The sequence below is a fragment of the Triticum dicoccoides genome, chromosome 3A (genome assembly GCF_002162155.2).
Source record: "Triticum dicoccoides isolate Atlit2015 ecotype Zavitan chromosome 3A, WEW_v2.0, whole genome shotgun sequence".
NCBI lineage: Eukaryota > Viridiplantae > Streptophyta > Magnoliopsida > Poales > Poaceae > Triticum > Triticum dicoccoides.
In genome coordinates, this window is record NC_041384.1 from 91,983,864 (window position 1) to 92,003,559 (window position 19,696).

General features: G+C 46.6%; 1 protein-coding gene, 1 long non-coding RNA gene and 1 pseudogene across 2 annotated transcripts; 1 reads left to right on the forward strand and 2 right to left on the reverse strand.

Moving 5' to 3' along the window:
- The window catches only part of LOC119272005, a 4,248-nt pseudogene extending 2,724 nt beyond the window's left edge, over positions 1-1,524 (forward strand).
- Positions 1,525-6,692: 5,168 nt separating this feature from the next.
- On the reverse strand, positions 6,693-9,527 carry LOC119267322. The gene is made up of 3 exons (XR_005132373.1): positions 9,027-9,527; positions 8,024-8,265; positions 6,693-7,295 (listed from the first exon to the last, which is right to left on the reverse strand). It is a non-coding gene; the product is annotated as an uncharacterized LOC119267322 (long non-coding RNA).
- A 3,747-nt stretch (positions 9,528-13,274) lies between these two features.
- Positions 13,275-14,395, reverse strand: LOC119271293. Its single transcript, XM_037553178.1, has one exon. The coding sequence runs from the start codon at positions 14,393-14,395 to the stop codon at positions 13,349-13,351; it is 1,047 nt and encodes a 348-aa protein (XP_037409075.1). The 3' UTR covers positions 13,275-13,348.
- Between the last annotated feature and the right edge of the window lie 5,301 nt (positions 14,396-19,696).

Genomic DNA, 19,696 nt, shown 5'->3' on the forward strand with positions numbered 1-19,696 from the left:
GATAAGTCTTGCACAACAAGGTTTTATTTGGCCGAATTAGCGATACCGATCAGTGTGCTTAATCGATCGACCGTGTGCACTTTTGGACTGACTAAGTATGAAATTTGAATTATTAAATGAGGTTAGAGAAGAAAGTGGGGAGAACAAAAGAAAAGAAGACGGGAAAAATTTGCAATCAGTTTAATCGCTGCCGTTGTAAAAAATTCAATGTTCATGCAATTTTTATGGCCAAGGAAAAGAATCAATCAGCTGCCCTGTCTGGCCACCGGAATGTTCGCCTGCTAATTAACAAGTATAACTACTAATCATCTTTTAGCACGAACTTAATTACCGCCTTCAAAATCACAAATCTCTCTCCAATTCACCATTACGCACACGGCGGGAAATCAGCAATTCATACCAAATCCTTACATGCCACATTGGCACGCCGCCCACCCGGATGCTCGCCCTCGTCGACAGCGGCAGCAACCTCGTGTGGTTCAAATGCAGAAACGGAACCTCTACCTCCGGTCCTCGGCCAGCCGCCGGGGGAGCAGCGCGCCGGTGTTCGACCTGTCCTCCTCGTCGACCTACGGCCTCGTGGCATGCCGGCTACCCTCGTGCCAGGCGATCTACGGCACGTCCTGCGACGCCAACCAATTCTGTCAGTACCAGTCCTCCTACGGCGACGGCTCCACCACGTCCGGCATCCTCTCCACCGAGACCTTCTACTTCGACGACGCTCCCGGCGGCTGTCTTGGATGCCGCGAGCGTCCGCAGCTGCATCTGTCCAGGGTCAACTTCGGCTGCGCCACGAAAGCGACCGGCAACACGTTCCAGCTGGCCGGCTACGTCGGCCTTGGCGCCGGGAACGGCTCCCTCGTGAACCAGATCGGAGCCCTGACGTCGCTCGGCCGGAGATTCGCCTACTGCCTCGCGCCCTTCTACGTCAACGTCTCGTCCATCCTCGACTTTGGCGCCCGCGCCACCGTGACGGAGCCGGGCGCGGTGACCACGCAGCTGATCCCCTCCGCCGTGGACGCTTTCTACACCATCCTGCTCACGTCCGTCAAGATCGGGAGCTCGACCATCGCGCCGCCGAAGCCGTGCCCCATCATCGTCGACTCTGGCACGTCACTGACGTTCCTCGACAAGGCGCTGCTGGACCCGATCGTGGAGGAGCTCAGCAAGAGCATCAAGCTCCCGCGCAAGCAGTCGCCGCAGAAGCAGCTGGATCTGTGCTACGACGTGGGCGTGGGCGGTGCGACGCAGGATTGGGAGAAGAATTTCCCGGAAGTGACGCTGGAGTTTGGCGGCGGCGCCGCGATTACGCTGCAGGCGCGGAACGCGTTCGCGGAGCTGCCGGTGGGGACCGTGTGCTTGGCGATGGCGCCGGTGACGGACGATCGGTCGGTGGCGATCATCGGGAACATCGCGCAGCAGAACTTCCGGGTGGGCTTCGACCTGGACAAGGGCACCGTCACCTTCGCCGCTGCCGACTGCGCGAGCTCCTACCCCTCTCCTCCCGCCTCTGTCTCTCTGTAGCACCATGAACTCAGCGTTTGGATGCTCGCGATCCATGTGTTGCACTTTGGATAATGCGCGCGTACATATGACCCGTGCTTGGGCGACCCGTACGTATGCATGCATGATGCGTGTCTCCATCCATCGAATGCTCAAAACAAAAAAGAACATCGGTCGATCGATCGCTCGCTCGCTCGCTGACATTTTGCAAATAAATAAGCGTGACTCGACTCAACTCGCATGCGTGCGTCCACTCGATGAACCCCCGCACCGTACGACTCTTGTAGGGACAGCCAGCTTTCTGTTTCGATGGTTTTCCATGGAGAGAAAAACAAGTCTTTTTTCTGCGACAAAGATAAGCAGCATAGCTTAGCATAGTATACATGGAGCTGCATTGCATGAGTCAACCACCCCTTTTTGCATCTTGTCTTGCAATGCCGTACGCGGCCGGCCTCTATTCAGAATCAACTTAATTCGATCAAGTCCAGGAGTAACAAAAAGAATTAATCAATACCCCAACGGTATCTTGCTTGACGTACGTCGACTCCAACGGTGGTCAACCGGCCGGTCAGAGTACTGACTATTTAACCAATCAACAACTAGCAACCCTGTCCATCTCGACAAAACTGGCCTCCTTCCTCACCAATTTCTCATGCCGTCGGTGGCGGTCGGTGGTCGCCATGCCATCGCCGCAAGCCGAGGCACATCAAGTGCTCGCACGTTCACCAGAGACATCGATGCCCGCCCACACCGGACGAGCTTCACCAAAATCTCTGTCGAGAGGGGTCTATTCTTTTTTCCCCGCCATTCATTCATTAGTGCACGACACGAGACGAAACAGGCCCCTCGGCTAGACGACGGGCTAACGTGCAAACAGACAATATAACTGGACACTCAAAAGATGACCTCGGCAGCACACAACAATGTCTTCCTCGGTGACCCACATCCACTGATATAAGACGTCACCGCCCACGCTCCACATGCAACGCTAGAATTCTTGTCGTTGCAACTAGGTCACCTTCTCTCCCATCCGCCATGCTTCCGCGTCCGACACCACCTCAAAATGGCCCTTCTCCTCACATTGACCCCTCTACCCGCGAGCCTCCCAACCGGCCATGGCCTCAGCCTCCATCCACCTCCCATCGCCGACGACGTCAAGGCAGACGTGCAGCACGCAGACGAGTGCCGCCGGAGCTGTGCGGGCAGCGACGTGCAGCATGAACGACGGGTCGACGGCGAGGAGGAGGAGCTCAAAAGTGCTCTGCCCACAGGCTACGCACACCTCTGGTACGGAGCACCAAGGGCGCATCTTTTCTCGTTTGGATTCCATTCCGTTCCGTTGCCGCAACCGGCGCTGGATCGATCGGGAATCGCGTACCACCAATAACACACGCTGGATGCATGGCTCCGCACTACTTCAACCTCTCAGCCGGCTTTGATTCCTTCACCAAGCCCAAAGAGATCGATCATGCATGCATCGTCGACCGTTTCCACGTCTCCAAGCTCAACCATCGTCGACCAACCCCAACACCTCCTCCGAACCAACAACCCAACCTCCTCTCTACACTCTTGTCTAGTAATGCATGTGTGCAAGTACTCGTGTACCAATCGGTCCATCCATGCATGCCTACGTGTACGTCACCACAACTTCACCTATTTTTTTAGTTTTTTTTGAGAATCACAACTTCACCTAGCTAGCTGCCTTGTGTTACACTAGTTTAGTGATCCAAATGGTCTTAGTATATTAGTAACCCACGTATCCTTGCAATGGTGGCATGGCACTTTTTTTTCGCGAATACGCTTGAGAGCATATCTTTTTATTGATAGGTAGAAAGAGTGAGTACCCGGGGGGGAGGGGGGGGGGCCTCGGTGTCTAGCACGCAGGCAAGACAAGGAGCAGGGAGCAGTGATGACGGGCTGCGCAGCCCGGATACATGGCTAAGCTCCTATGGCAGCAGCGCAATAAGACCGTGAGCTCCAGCCCTAGCCCAAGAGCGTGCATAGCTCTGGATAAGCTCAAGGAGCCGGGAAGCGGAGGGAGACTCGCCGTTGAAAACGCAGCGGTTTCGCTGCTTCCAGATAGACCAGGCCGTCAGGGTTGCGAGGATGGCCAACCCCTTGAGGTGCCTTGTGGGGGAGCTGATGATTTTCTTTTTGAAAATAAATAAATATTTTTTTAACGCGAGCATTTCAAGTTTCTGAACAAAATATTGTAATGTCAAACATTTGTGAAATGCGAACAATTTTTTGGGAATCTCAAATATTTATGAAAAAAGAAACAAATTTGAAAACAAGAACAAATTTTGAAATAGTGAACAATTTTTTGAAAATGCAAATAATTTTTATGTACAGTAATAAATATTATAACACGAACATGTGGCAGAAATTTTCCAACACCAACACAAAAAATAAAAAATTAGTTCTTTATGTTTGGTATTTGGTTTGTCGGTTGTTATGCCCACCCCTAGCTCCAAGGACAAAAAAGTTCGTGAAACTGAAGAAGTTCACCGATTTGAAAAAAAGTTTACGAATTTGGAAAAAAATTGGAAAACTGAAAAAGTTCATTGATTTGAAAAAAAATCCTACAAAAGTGCTTATTTTTTTCAATTTCCCGAACTTTTTGGCACATTTATGTACTTTTCTCAAATCGATAATTTTTTTTCAATTTCATGGACTTTTTGTTCCATTTGTATACTTCTATCATACCGATAAACTTATTTAAACTTGCGGACTTTTCTTTAAACTATTTTTTTAAAAAAAAAAATTGAAAAACCGGCAACTAGGAGTGGGTGTTCGGTATAAACCAAAAATTTGGTTTTTACCATCCGGTTAAAATTTTAATTCAGTTAAACAAACAAAAACCAAAAATTGTAATTTAAAATAGATAACTGAAAATTCAGTATGGTATAGTTTTCAGTAGTTGTGATTCAAATGCAGCAGCAACACCTTTTATATAGTTGGAAATCTTTTCGTCATCTCCTCTCACAGACGAGATGGGACTATACCCGGGAGAAGTTGGTTGTGCGCAATACCCGCGCCTCCTGTTGGGCAATTATATACGCTGACTCGGATTGTTCAGTTAGCCGGGTTGTTGTTGTCCCACCGGGCCGCCGGATGGTTCATTGGCGACATGTAGGAGACACAACTGATCTTGTTCTCCTTTGTGATCGCCCAGAGCTGCGCCTCAGCGGCGGTCGTTTCCTGGTAAGGATGGCAATGGATAGGGTATGGAGCGGGTAGAGCAATACCATACTCATACCCGTATCCATGGGTACGAAACTTTATCCGTACCCATACCCGATGGGTACCCATACGCATTGGATATCCAATGGGTAGATCAAACAGTATACAAATTATTCGCAATTTTACATTCATCTATAGCACATTTGAGAAAAAAAACATTGATCTCAACTCAATAATAGATGGATGGCTACATGACAATTATCTTAATTCAAAATGATAATTGGTGACAACTTTAACATAGGTTCACAATCTCACAACACAACTTTAAAATAGATACACTTTTTATCATGGGTAAGGTTCACATATTTAGTATAAATGGGTAGAGTATGGATATATCCATGGATGAAATGCTATACCCGTGCCCTACCCATGACTTAACGGGTAGGGTATGGGTACTATCCGTGGGCCCGTATCCTACCATCCTTATTTCCTGGCGAGCAGTGGCTTGAGCGCGGACGACATCATAGATGACACACTGCTCTGCGACGAAATTAGGGTTCATTGCGGCTATGGTCCGACGGTCCGACACGGTCTTCTCGCCCGCGCACTCACCGTAGATCTAGCCCTGCGCCAACCGGTGCTGTTCTAGGAGGAACAGGTTGTATCGATGTCCCTCCCACGCCTATTGGAACAAAGGTGCTGGCCCAGGCTGCACCTCCGCCATGGCGGCGTTGTATTGCGCCTGCGCCTGCTCCATGGTGAAGCTGACGTGCACATGAGGCACGGGAGCCGGGATGATGTCGTTCGAGCCCGTCTCCATCGTGGAGTTGTCTTCTCGTCGGAGACCTTGGGCGAACTGGCAGGCAAGCCAGCCTCATTTCGCCTGGCATGGCGGTTCTGCCACGCGACGGCAAGGGTGGCCACCGCATGCTTCATCTCTAGTGACAGACTGTCCCATAGATCATTCCCGCTCGCGGTCATAGCGGTTGTCCACCCATCCCGTCATCTCTCAGACGGCGAGCCTGCTTAATAACGGCATACAGATGAACAAGCAATAGAATCGCCGTGGTAGATATCCGTCCGTCCCATCCAGTAACGCGTCTCTGGCATTGAACATGCGCAGACACCAGAGACGCTCTCGGGCGGCGCCATCGACCAACGCGCCGCTTCAATGGCGGAGGCAGCGAGAGGTCGCATCCATCCCGAGTCGTGTTCAATGTGGAGAGACACAACATCGGCATGAATGCGGGTAGCTGGCGCGGGCTAAGAACACGGGCGCGGAACGAGGGGTGGTCAGATGTGGGCTTGGGAGCGATCCGGACACGAGCAAAGAGTTCGGTAAATTACTAAATTGAAAAAAGTTCACAAATTTGACAAAAGAGTTTGGTAAATTACTAAATTGAAAAAAGTTCACAAATTTGACAAAATAGTTTAGAAAAAGTTCACGAATTTAAGAAAATATTCACGAATTTGAAAAGTTCACATATTTAAGAAAATGTTCAATATTTAAAAATAGTCTGTGAATTTTGAAAAAAAAAATAGAAAAAAAATAAAAAATTTACAATCAGGAGAAACGAAAAAAAATAATACGGCATTTCAAAATCGCTCCTGCTTTGTTCAGTAAAAGTTTGAACCTTTTTTTTAGAAAATATTTCATATGTATGAATGCTGTTGTGTTTTCTTATTTATTTGGCGCCACAAATTTTCACAAGGTGTGGTGGGTGAATTCGTTAGCAACACGTGTGCTTAAGTGTGAGGTCTTGAGTTCGAGTCCGCATGAGTTCACCTTTTTATTCTATTTTTACCCCACTTTTATTGTTAGGAGGGGCATGGCTTAGTGGGCCGGCCCATTCTTGTCTGTGTAATCCGTATACGAGGATTCACGGCATCTACACTACTATTAAACATTGTTATAAGGATGCAAATTTGACATGGATTAGGGAAGCAAATGAAGAACGCACATATATGTTAAATAGAATTTTGTGTAAAATCAGAAACAAGAGAACTTGGCGGACGAAAACTCTGCCGGACTCACGCTCGCACAAGATCGGAACGGTTCCACAAATTCTGTTCGCGTCCCAACAACAAATGGCTAAACTACAGAAAATTAGCCACATCTACACTACTATTAAACACACGCTCGCGCAAGATCGGAACGGTTCCACAAATTCTGTTCGCGTTCCAACAACAAATGGCTAAACTACAGAAAATTAGCCACAATTAACGGCAATTAAACACGTCCGCCTAACAACAAGTACCTAAACTTACGGGAATCAGATGGATCTTCCTACCCTTGCCCACCCGGACGTACGTCGCAGCCGCAGAGCCTGTCCTGCGCCATCGCAGCCATGTGGCGCGGACGACGACTGCGCCGAAGAGCTTCTCGCGAAAGCAGGTGCAGACTATCCTCTTGTGCGCAATATGTGGCCGGTTCCATCCCAGTTAATCTCAGTGTCTTTCTTTGATGTCGCTGTTCAGACGGACACTGCAGTGAGACGTCGGCGCCGCAAGCCACTGTTGCGCCGTCGCCGCCCAGCCAGTTTTGGCCATCGCCCCCTTTCGCGGCCGACGACGTAAGCGCCGACGAACTCCTCAGGCAACGCACCTGCCTGCACCAAAGGAACATGGGTATGATTTTACAGGATATTCAATTGGGTTAACTTATGGGGCCGACCAGTTCCTGATTTTACACAAAATTCTATTTAACATATATGTGCGTTCTTCATTTGCTTCCCTAATCCATGTCAAATTTGCATCCTTATAACAATGTTCTTCACTCTCAAATTTGCATATTTACAACAATGTGCTGATCAATGCATCATTTTTGTGCAAACCATAATAGATCTACCTCCTGTAACTTCAACATGAATTTTAACAGTGCATCAAACTGGAGCCCTCCATCATATTAGTTTAACAGTATAGTATTCGAATCTATATGACTGAATGAATAAAACCCAGTCAGTATGATGTATTTGTAACCTGATCCAAGAGAGTGCGGAAGAAAACCCAGTCCAAGAATATGCATTTTTTCTGTACATAAATGAGGTCGTCTTCTATTATCAAATTTGCATATTAGATGGCTGCGGGATAAGTATTGCATGATAAACAAAAATATTAAACCAAACATATAGGCTCGGAAACAGTTTGGATTTTACAAGAGAAAATCTACTAAAGTAAATTCAGGTAGAATCAATGGCAGAGCTAGGATTTGGAAACAGGATAGTCCTCCTCCAAAATTATGTCGTTTCAGTTACAGAGAAGCTTTGATGTATCACAGTAGTCTAACTGATGCATTCAACAAATAACTGGAATATTCAGAAATTATGTGAGTAAGTACCTGATCATTTTGGCCAAAACAAAAGCCAAGACTATCATGAAGTAAACCTGTCAATAACTTCTTCTGTACAACGCTGAAAAGCTTCGGGATGAGTATTGAAAACATGTCAATGTGTATGGCAGGCAGGTATGCATCCCCATTCCCATCTTTGTGTTTATTCCAGAGTCCCAAAAATTTAGGATGGAACGAATTCCATGACTCTTAGATAGTTAGATGGTCTTCAAAATCCATTTCTTGTAAGCCTGCAAAAGCACTTCTGTTTTAACAGGGGGGCCGGGACAACAAGAAATATATCTAAAAGGTTGTGCTATATCATGAATAACACTTGTGCAGCTGCCGTAAGTAGTACTGAAGATGCCAGAGATGTTTATGGACTTCTAATAAGGCAAGTTATTCCAAGAAAGGAAATTTTTGAGGTGATAAACTCTTTGAGCCAACCACCGTCCTCTATATATGAGAACCATACCATCATCATTCTTCAAACTGTATTATCCTACAGTCATACATGCTTATCCTACTGTACTATCGTACTATGCTTCTCTTGATCCTCTTTGATTTGCTATAAACCTCACATTTGGAAACTTAACCCTGCACATCTCCCTGCACATCTAAGAACATGTGTTCATTTTTTAAAATAGAAGTAAATTTCTTTGGCAGGATCAAGCCAAATCAACCTCATCTGTCTTGGTCCCTATCGCCCCTAGCCACCCAGAATTCTAATCCACCAATCAATCAGCTTTATCGCAGTATGGTTGCCTGAAGAATATTAACTAACTGGAATCCCCACTCATAACAGTTGCCCCAACCAAGTTAAGAACGTCTAATCGAACAGCTTACTCCAAGATTAGGCAGACCAAAATAGGATCACCCCAACTTCTAATTTTTCTCCCCGATTCTAAAATGACTCTCATGCTTAAACCTAGACTACTGAGCTACATATGTACTATACAGGAATGGATAGCAATTAGGGATTAGAAGAAGTGGGTAATGGGGAGTAACTCACATCAGATACAAGCAGATATGAAAGCTGAAGTGGGGAATAGATCGTCTAATGGCGCCGGCTTGCACTTGCAGGGACCAGCCACCGCGGCACTGCTGCCGGACCTAGGCAGGGTAGGGTGCGGCGCAGTCGCACGCACAGGGTGGTGGGAGCCACCGACGAGCGAGATGGAGATGGAGGCACCGGGCGCGGAGGTTGGATGCACGATTGCCACTGCCCCCAATCTGATGGAGACGAGTCCCGCGCCCAGCGACCATGCCGAGCTCGAGCGGATCCTTGGGCACTTCGGCGACAGACTCGACGAGGAGGGGCCGAGAAGATTGGGGGGAGTGCGAGCCTGCGAGACCTCGCTCCGGTGATGGGGACGAAGAGGATGGGCGGCCTGAGGAGGTAGAGAGAGATAGTGTGTGTGTGTGTGTTGTGGGCTTGTGGCCACCATGGAATAGGGAGCAGTGGGGAGACAGTGAAGGGATAAGGTTAGGGGCAGGTTGGTGAGAGAGGTGAGGAGAACCAAGAGGGAGAGACAAGTGTGCTTTTTTTTAGCTCTTTTTTCTTTTTTGAGGGGTCATTTCTTTTCTTTTCTGAGTTGGTATTTTAGCCCTTTTGGTCTAAGTCAGATCAGATATAGCGTCCGATGTTGTCCAATTCATTTTTTTTATCCCTAGCGCATTTGGTCATTTGGTTTGTATTCAGCATTGGACTTTGTCCAATTCTTTTTTATCAGATGTGTCCAGTTTGACTATGTGGATGTGCGATCGTTTTATACGGTCACAAGGGGTACAAAAAGTATTCATTCACAATCATTTTGAAAGTTTTATAAAACTATTAAGATTTTTATCGGTATTTGTTATTGAACCTATCAAAATTTCATAATCATGCAAGTTGTGGTCTCTGAATGTTAAATTTCATGGAGTATCTACGGGCGGTATTTTGTTCGACACTCATATTTTGCTGTATAGGATGATTCATTGCCAGCCATATAAAGGTTTTGATTTTGAAATATGTCAAGTTTAGTTTAAATTTATTTATACTTACATTTTCTTCGGCATTATTTTTATGTTAATTTTTAAATTTACGCCATGAATTTGTTTTTTCAGTTTTACAAGTATTTGTTAAGACAACTGAACACTTTTATGTTTCGCAGTGAGTGTTTCTGGAAGTGTTAAAGGTCATCAAGAATATTTTATTATATTAACACTCGAATAGGATTATATGACACTAAGATGTATGTAACATTTTCACTCTTTATGATAGCCAGGTGGCAATAAAAATAAGGAGAGAAACAATAAAATCCTTGACGAGGACCTCTAATTCCTAAAAGGATGACCTTCGTATTTTCTTGATTTTACCACCTGCTTGCAAGTTGGAAACTGTGTTCAAATATATTTGTTGTAGGTTGTAACCTAGATGGGTAGAGAATCTTGCCTTGTGCAAGAAAACGTGCGTTGTAGGTTGTAAAAGAGTAAAATTTATGCGTTAATGAAGATGTGCGTTACACGTGCACGCTTACTAGTACTTTTATAAAGATTATCTTGCCCTTTATTATAAAGGGGTATGGGACAATCTCAGTTCTCGATGTGTTTAGAGGAGTCTACCGAAACATAAGTGTTTTTTTAAAACGAAAACTTTAGTAGAACGCTGGACGGCGGCAAGCAGGCGGCCGTGCGAGGTGAGAGACGGATTGTGGAACGGCGACTGGACAGAGCCCCGGTGGATGAACTTCACGGTAAAGCCTTCGCCACCGACGTACGTCGTGCATCCGCCCACATGAGTTCACCTTTTTATTCTATTTTTACCCCGCTTTTATTGTTAGGAGGGGCATGGCTTAGTGGGCCGGCCTGTTCTTGTCTACGAGGATTCACGGCATACTTTTATAAAGATCATCTTGCCTTTTATTATAAAGGGTATGGGACAATCTCAGTTCTCGATATGTTTAGAGGGGTCTAACGAAACATAAGTGTTTTTTTAAAACGAAAACTTTAGCGAAACGCCGCACGGCGGCAAGCAGGCGGCCGTGCGAGGTGAGCGACGGATTGTGGAATGGCGACTGGACAAAGTCCCGGTGGATGAACTCCACGGTAAAGCCTTCGCCACCCACGTACGTCGTGCATCCGCATAGCTGGGCTGGCAGGACGACGCCAACGACAAGGAGAGCGTAGCATCTCGCACCTGCCATTGCCTATGATGGATGATGTTCTGGCGTAGTAAGGCCAACTCCACCACGCGATCCCAAACGGACGTCCGTTTTGCCCGGATTTTGTCCGTTTGGGTAGAGCAATGGGGTCGTCTCCGGACCGTTTCTGGGATGCGGTGGCCGTGCCCCCAATGTGCGGACGTATCCTGTTCGCATACATTTTTTTGCAAGCCCTTAACTTTTTTTTATCATTCATTTTTGGTACATGAGGATACATCACCAAATTTTGATTAGAAAAGTAAGATAAAAAAAAACAAAAACCACAAGAATACATTTTAGAAGATATCCAACTTTCATAACTGCTCTTGTAAGTTGGATTAGTGCCTTCTCGATGCATTCATTGTTTATCTGTGGAGGAGGCTCGATCTTGCGTGCTTCTTTCTTCTTCGAGTCTAAAGAAGTAGAGGTTGCTTCCTCGCATCTAGTCTTATGTCTAGCCTCTAATCTAGCAACAAGTGCACTAGTCTCATCTCTAGTCTCTATGCTAGCTAAAAGTGCACGAACATTTACTAAATTGCGCTCTATCAATATATCGATGTACTCTTCTTTCCAATACCAAAACTTGCATCCATGCTACACCATAAAATTTTAAGTTAGCACAACTAGTCAAATCTAGGAGCACAAACCGAAGCTAAAAAGAACACATACCCCATCGTTTAAGCACTTGATGAACACCCATCCGGAATGTTCCGGCATTGTAGACACGCGGCGCATGACCTTCTTTGGGCAGTGGTCGCACTTAATGTGTTGCAACGATGCGTCGGCGAGCTTTTCGGCTAGCACTGAGCCCGGCTGACCGCCATTCATGTATCTGCCGGCGGACCACCGACGGTGTAGATCCGAGCGGCCAGAGGAGGAGCCACTGCCTGCATGCGGCCTTGCGGCCCTGCCAGGGCCTTCCGGCCCGGTGCTCGGCCAATCCATGGCGTGGCGCGGCCTCCCACAGTCGGGCGAGCTCAAGACCGACCGGATCCGCCCTAAATCCGGCCGGTGGGTGCGCAAATCAGGTGGCCGTGGTTGGGTAGCTCGGGGGCACTGAGGGGGAGAGGCTGGACGAGCGCACGTCCGAGCTGCATAGCTGCAATGGCAGTGGCGGCTGCGGCGACGAGGGAAGAGTGGGGATAGTTGAGAAGAGTGGAGGGGGTGCGACCGGAGGGAGGGGGGCGGATAGAAAAAGGCGCCCCTCTGCCACCGACGGGTGAGCCAGGGGAGGACACGCGCAGACGCCCTGCCCGTCCGCGTGCTGTCCGTTTCACTTTAAAAGCGGCACAAACTTGGACCGGGGATGAGTCGAAAGTGGACAGAAAATGAACAAAATTTGTTTGCGCCCGCGCGCTGGGCCGTCTAGTTTGTCTGTTTTACTCTAAACAAACGCATGCAGATAGGATGGGATAGCGCGGTGAAGTTGGCCTAACACGGAGTGCTGGGGTAGCCTTGTTAATGGGGGGGGGGGGAGGTGGTTAGTGTAACATAAGCGTAGAGTTGATTGGGAGGGCGGTTACTAGTTTCTACTCATTAACTTTCTACTACTACCTTTTGCGTTTGAAACTGAAGAGTTTGAAGGCAGTAATTAATTCCATGCTAAGAGATGAGGAGTGCAGAAGACTAGTTACAGCGGGAGTAACTTCAGCAGTAATATCGAGTCCAACTCAGCAAATTTGCTTATATGGCAATGAGTTAATGAGGAAAGAGGCAGTTTGAGTAACTTAGCTAGTTACTGTAACATCACATGTCCCAATGCAATATGAATTTATAAACTAATAAATAAGACATTGCATGTTACCATACTTATGTAGGCTAGTCAGGCTGGTCATAGTGGGGAGTAACTTAGAGTAGTAACATAGGGGGTACATGCATATGTTACTACTTTATGTTACTACCTTCATAGTGGGTGGTGTCATAAGTGTGGTAACATAAAGATACTCATTTATTGCTTTATGGGATCTATAGTAGTACTTCAACATTGTGATCTATGTGTGGCATAGAGCATGTACTAATCTAACATTTTGCTTGTTCGTGCAAATACGTGAACACAACAGCTGATCCATGATAAATAATAAAGTGCCAATATAATAATATTAAAATATATAAAACATATTTAGCATTACATGGATCAAGACACGGAAATAATCTACCGCGTCCTAAACTTTTTCCAAATATGCTCAATCAAATCATTTTTTAGAGCTCTATGTCTTGGACGATCCTGGATTCTAGCATCTCTTTCCAGTACCTCGGCAAATACAGGCATGTCACCGTGAACAAATATCGATGGAAAGGCAATAGATGAGCCTGCTTCCTCATTCAAATCAACAATATTGCTCGCCTCTTCTTTTTCGTCCTCGACTATCATGTTGTGTAGAATGATGCAAGCTGTCATAATATTGTGGATATCGCCCCGTTCATATAAACGTGTCGGACGGCGTAGAATGGTCCAGCGTGCCTGGAGCACACCAAATGCGCGTTCCACATCCTTCCTTACCGATTCTTGACATGCGGCAAATAACTTGTGCTTTTCAGTTTGTGCCATCGGTATTGACTTCATGAATGCCGCCCACTCGGGGTATATTCCATCCACGAGGTAATATCCATGTTGGTACTCCTTATCGTTGACACGATAGCTCACCTGAGGAGCTTGCCCTTTCAGTTGCTCAACAAACAACTTCGACTGATTAAGCACATTGATATCGTTGTTTGATCCAGCAACACCAAAGAAAGCATGCCATATCCAAAGATTATGTGAAGCAACTGCCTCTAGAATAAGAGTGGGAACGCCTTTATCACCACGGGTGAATTGACCCTTCCAAGCCATGGGACATCTCTCCCATTGCCAGTGCATACAATCGAGGCTTCCTAGCATGCCTGGAAACCCACGACTCTCGCCATTATCAAGTAAGCGTTGCACATCATCAACATTGGGTCTTCGCATATACTCATCACCGAATATGTGAATCACCCCTTGTACAAACAGCTTCAAGCACTTAACTGAAGTGCACTCGGCAATCTTGAGGTACTCATCGAGAATGTCCGCCGGAGTACCATATGCCAATTGACGAATAGCCGATGTACATTTCTGCAAAGGAGAGAGACCTTCACGGTCAAGAGCATCTCTCCTTTGTGTGAACTCTGGAGACCACTCGCCCAATGCATGGACAATACGCTCAAAGAGGGGTCTTCTCATTCGGAATCTCCTGCGAAATACTTTTGCAGTGTAGAGAGGATTTTCACAGAAGTAGTCACGTACTAACTGCTCAGCAGCTTCTTCGCGTGGTCTGTTCATGTACGTCCTCGGAGCACTTCTGGCAAGAGATCTTGCGTCATGATCTTCAAGGATTTCCTTCACCTCCGTTGATATATCCTTGGCAAATGAGTGTACGATGTCTTGTTGGGCTTGGAAGTCATCCAATGTGTACAAGGTGGAAGGATCTATGATGTTTTCTTCGGCTTCCATGGCATCTGCTTCATCAGCCGGTTCATTGGACATCTCGTGGAAGATAGAGGAAGAAGTGGAGCACGCTACTGGAATGAGAGGAGAAGATAGAGTATGCCAGCATATATATAGTGCAATAGACTGAAACTGTTTGAGAACCCGAAGCATCAGATTCACACAATCAGAAACTGAAAGAAGTCAAAGTGACTAGAAACTGAACCATCTCGTTCACATATAAATGACTAGAAACGGACCATCAGGTTCACACAATAAACTTGCCAAAACATCATCAGGTTCACATAATAAACTTCCAAAACACCAACCATCACGTTCACACAGAAAATGTTCTAGAAAGAAAAAGGTTCTGACACGCCTAGTGCATGGAGTAGCAGAACCAGTTCAGGTTCACATAATAACTTAACCAATCAAGAGACAAACCATCAGGCTCGCACTGATATGCTCCATTTTCACAGCAGAACCATCCGTTTCACATGGATCATTGCCCCTCCCCTTGATCACCTAGTCAATGAGTCATCGATCACAATATTATTACAGGATTATTGTGATGATGATCAGTTAAAATATTATTTAAAATGTACGACTTTGGTTGCTCAAGCAATGTTGTAACAAACAATTAAAATACCTGAATCTCCTTCAGGAAATAACATGACCTCCAGACTGCTCAAAGCCTTAGCAAGCCGGGCCTTTTCACCATCATTCATCTTAGATGTATCGGCTAAAAGCATTTTGGTGTAAACATCCAACAGTTTTGTCTTGTTGTTGATCTTTGCAGTTTCAAGTTGTTGATTTGATAGAAGCACCTGGCTGTCTATAACCTTTTGGCGGTCCTCCATTGATTGATTGTTAACCTGAATGAATTTGTCTAATCTTTCTCCAAGCTCTTGTGAGAGCCCTCCTGACTTGCCTTTACCGGCACGTTCAACCTTAGCCTTATCACGACCAGCTTCCGGGCGCTCCTCGGACTCCAAGTTGATCTCATTTGATGTGAGATTGGCCTCCGGAGATGTTGTCTTCCCTTTTTTTGCTATCATGTTTCTGTAAGAGGCTAGCCATTTCCCGTCATCCCTCAGTTTTGCCCACATGGTTAAATGTTGGAAAGGATGGCCATACTTCAGTTCATACTTCTCCAAGGCCATTTTTTCCAGGTCATCAGTGCTGCGACCACTATTATACACTCCAGTTACGGCACACCACTCGCCATGGAAAGCAGCGAGCCTTTTCTTGGTCCTTTGCCACTCCATCTTCAACTGATTCCGGTCTCTTTTCCGGTTACTTGGTGTCGTACTGTTGTATAGAGCAGCAATGTCATCCCAAAACTACTCACCCTTCTTTCCGTTTCCATCGATGGGATCAAGTGAACACTGTTGGGGAACGTTGCAGAAAACAAAAATTTTCCTACTCGTTTCACCAAGATCATCTAGGAGTTCATCTAGCAACGAGTGATTAGATGCATCTACATACCTTTGTAGATCGCGCACGGAAGCGTTCAAAAGAACGGTGATGATGTAGTCGTACTCGACGTGATCCAAATCACCGATGACCAGCGCCGAACGGACGGCACCTCCGCGTTCAACACACGTACGGAACAGCCACGTCTCCTCCTTCTTGATCCAGCAAGGGAGGGAGGAGAGGTTGAGGGAGATGGCACCAGCAGCAGCACGACGGCGTGGTGTTGATGGAGCTGCAGTACTCCGGCAGAGCTTCGCTAAACACTATGGAGGTGGAGGAGGTGTTGGAGAGGGAGAAGGAGGCAACCAAAGGCCAGGGCGTTCAGGTATGAAGTCCCTCCTCTCCCCCACTATATATAGGAGGGCCAAGGGGGGGTGGCCGGCCCTAGGAGATCCAATCTCCTAGGGGGTGCGGCGGCCAAGGGGGGTTTCCCTCCCCCCCCAAGGCACCTAGGAGGTGCCTTCCCCTCCTAGGACTCTTTCCCCCTCAAACCCTAGGCGCATGGGCCTATGTGGGGCTGGTGCCCTTGGCCCATGTAGGCCAAGGCGCACCCCCTACAGCCCATGTGGCCCCCCGGGACAGGTGGACCCACCCGGTGGACCCCCGGGACCCTTCCGGTGGTCCCGGTACAATACCGATAACCCCGAAACTTGTCCCGATGCCCGAAATAGGACTTCCTATATATAATTCTTTACCTCCGGACCATTCCGAAACTCCTCGTGACGTCCGGGATCTCATCCGGGACTCCGAACAACATTCGGGTTTCTGTATATACATATCCCTACAACCCTAGCATAACTGAACCTTAAGTGTGTAGACCCTACGGGTTCGGGAGACAAGCAGACATGACCGAGACGACTCTCCGGTCAATAACCAACAGCGGGATCTGGATACCCATGTTGGCTCCCACATGCTCCACGATGATCTCATCGGATGAACCACGATGTCGAGGATTCTATCAACCCCGTACGCTATTCCCTTTGTCTATCGATATGTTACTTGCCCGAGATTCGATCGTCGGTATCCCAATACCTCGTTCAATCTCGTTACCGGCAAGTCACTTTACTCGTACCGTAATGCATGATCCCGTGACCAGACACTTGGTCACTCTGAGCTCATTATGATGATGCATTACCGAGTGGGCCCAGTGATACCTCTCCGTCATACGGAGTGACAAATCCCAGTCTTGATCCATGTCACCCAACAGACACTTTCGGAGATACCCGTAGTCTACCTTTATAGTCACCCAGTTACTTGTGACGTTTGGCATACCCAAAGCACTCCTACGGTATCCGGGAGTTACACGATCTCATGGTCTAAGGAAAAGATACTTGACATTGGAAAACTCTAGCAAACGAACTATACGATCTTGTGCTATGTTTAGGATTGGGTCTTGTCCATCACATCATTCTCCCAATGATGTGATCTCGTTATCAATGACATCCAGTGTCCATAGTCAGGAAACCATGACTATCTGTTGATCAACGAGCTAGTCAACTAGAGGCTCACTAGGGACATGTTGGTGTCTGTTATTCACACATGTATTACGATTTCCGGATAACACAATTATAGCATGAATAAAGACAATTATCATGAACAAGGAAATATAATAATAATGCTTTTATTATTGCCTCTAGGGCATATTTCCAACAATCTCCCACTTGCACTAGAGTCAATAATCTAGTTACATTGTGATGAATCGAACACCCATGGAATTCTGGTGTTGACCATGTTTTGCTCTAGGGAGAGGTTTAGTCAACGGATCTGCTATATTCAGGTCCGTATGTACTTTACAAATCTCTATGTCTCCATCTTGAACATTTTCACGAATGGAGTTGAAGCGACGCTTGATGTGCCTTGTCTTCTTGTGAAACCTGGGCTCCTTGGCAAGTGCAATAGCTCCAGTGTTGTCACAGAAGAGCTTGATCGGCCCCGACGCATTGGGTATGACTCCTAGGTCGGTGATGAACTCCTTCACCCATATTGCTTCATGTGCTGCCTCCGAGGCTGCCATGTACTCCGCTTCACATGTAGATCCCGCCACGACGCTTTGCTTGCAACTGCACCAGCTTACTTCCCCACCATTCAAAATATACATGTATCCGGTTTGTGACTTAGAGTCATCCAGATCTGTGTCGAAGCTAGCGTCGACGTAACCCTTTACGACGAGCTCTTCGTCACCTCCATAAACGAGAAACATTTCCTTAGTCCTTTTCAGGTACTTCAGGATATTCTTGACCGCTGTCCAGTGTTCCTTGCCGGGATTACTTTGGTACCTTCCTACCAAACTGACGGCAAGGTTAACATCAGGTCTGGTACACAGCATGGCATACATAATAGAACCTATGGCTGAGGCATAGGGGATGACGCTCATCTCTTCTATATCTTCTGCCGTGGTCGGACATTGAGCTGAGCTCAATTTCATACCTTGCAACACAGGCAAGAACCCCTTCTTGGATTGATCCATATTGAACTTTTTCAATATCTTATCAAGGTATGTGCTTTGTGAAAGACCTATGAGGCGTCTTGATCTATCTCTATAGATTTTGATGCCTAATATATAAGCAGCTTCTCCAAGGTCCTTCATTGAAAAACTTTTATTCAAGTAGGCCTTGATGCTGTCCAAGAGTTCTATATCATTTCCCATCAAAAGTATGTCATCTACATATAATATGAGAAATGCTACAGAGCTCCCACTCACTTTCTTGTAAACGCATGCTTCTCCATAAGTCTGTGTAAACCCAAACGCTTTGATCATCTCATCAAAGCGAATGTTCCAACTCCGAGATGCTTGCACCAGCCCATAAATCGAGCGTTGGAGCTTGCACACTTTGTCAGCATTCTTAGGATCGACAAAACCTTCCGGCTGCATCATATACAATTCTTCCTTAAGGAAACCATTAAGGAATGCCGTTTTGACGTCCATTTGCCATATTTCGTAATCATAGAATGCGGCAATTGCTAACATGATTCGGACGGACTTCAGCTTCGCTACCGGTGAGAAAGTCTCATCGTAGTCAACCCCTTGAACTTGTCGATAACCCTTAGCGACAAGCCGAGCTTTATAGATGGTCACATTACCATCCGCGTCTGTCTTCCTCTTAAAGATCCATTTATTTTCTATGGCTCGCTGCTCAACGGGCAAGTCAGTCAAAGTCCATACTTTGTTTTCATACATGGATCCTATCTCGGATTTCATGGCTTCCAGCCATTTGTCGGAATCCGGGCCCGCCATCGCTTCTTCATAGTTCGAAGGTTCATCGTTGTCTAACAGCATGATTTCCAAGACAGGGTTGCCGTACCACTCTGGTGCGGAACGTGTCCTTGTGGACCTTCGAATTTCAGTAGGGGCTTGATCAGAAGTATCTTGATCATTTTCATTAACTTCCTCTCTAGTCGGTGCAGGCACCTCAGGAACATTTTCTTGAGTTGCGCCATTTTCCGGTTCAAGAGGTAATACTTCATCAAGCTCTACTTTCCTCCCACTTACTTCTTTCGAGAGAAACTCTTTCTCCAGAAAGGACCCATTCTTGGCAACAAAGATCTTGCCTTCGGATCTGAGGTAGAAGGTGTACCCAATAG

Coding starts and splice junctions, on each gene's coding strand:
- LOC119271293 (XM_037553178.1), bottom strand. CDS start 14,395: ATGAGAAGACCCCTCTTTGAGCGTATTGTCCATGCATTGGGCGAGTGG.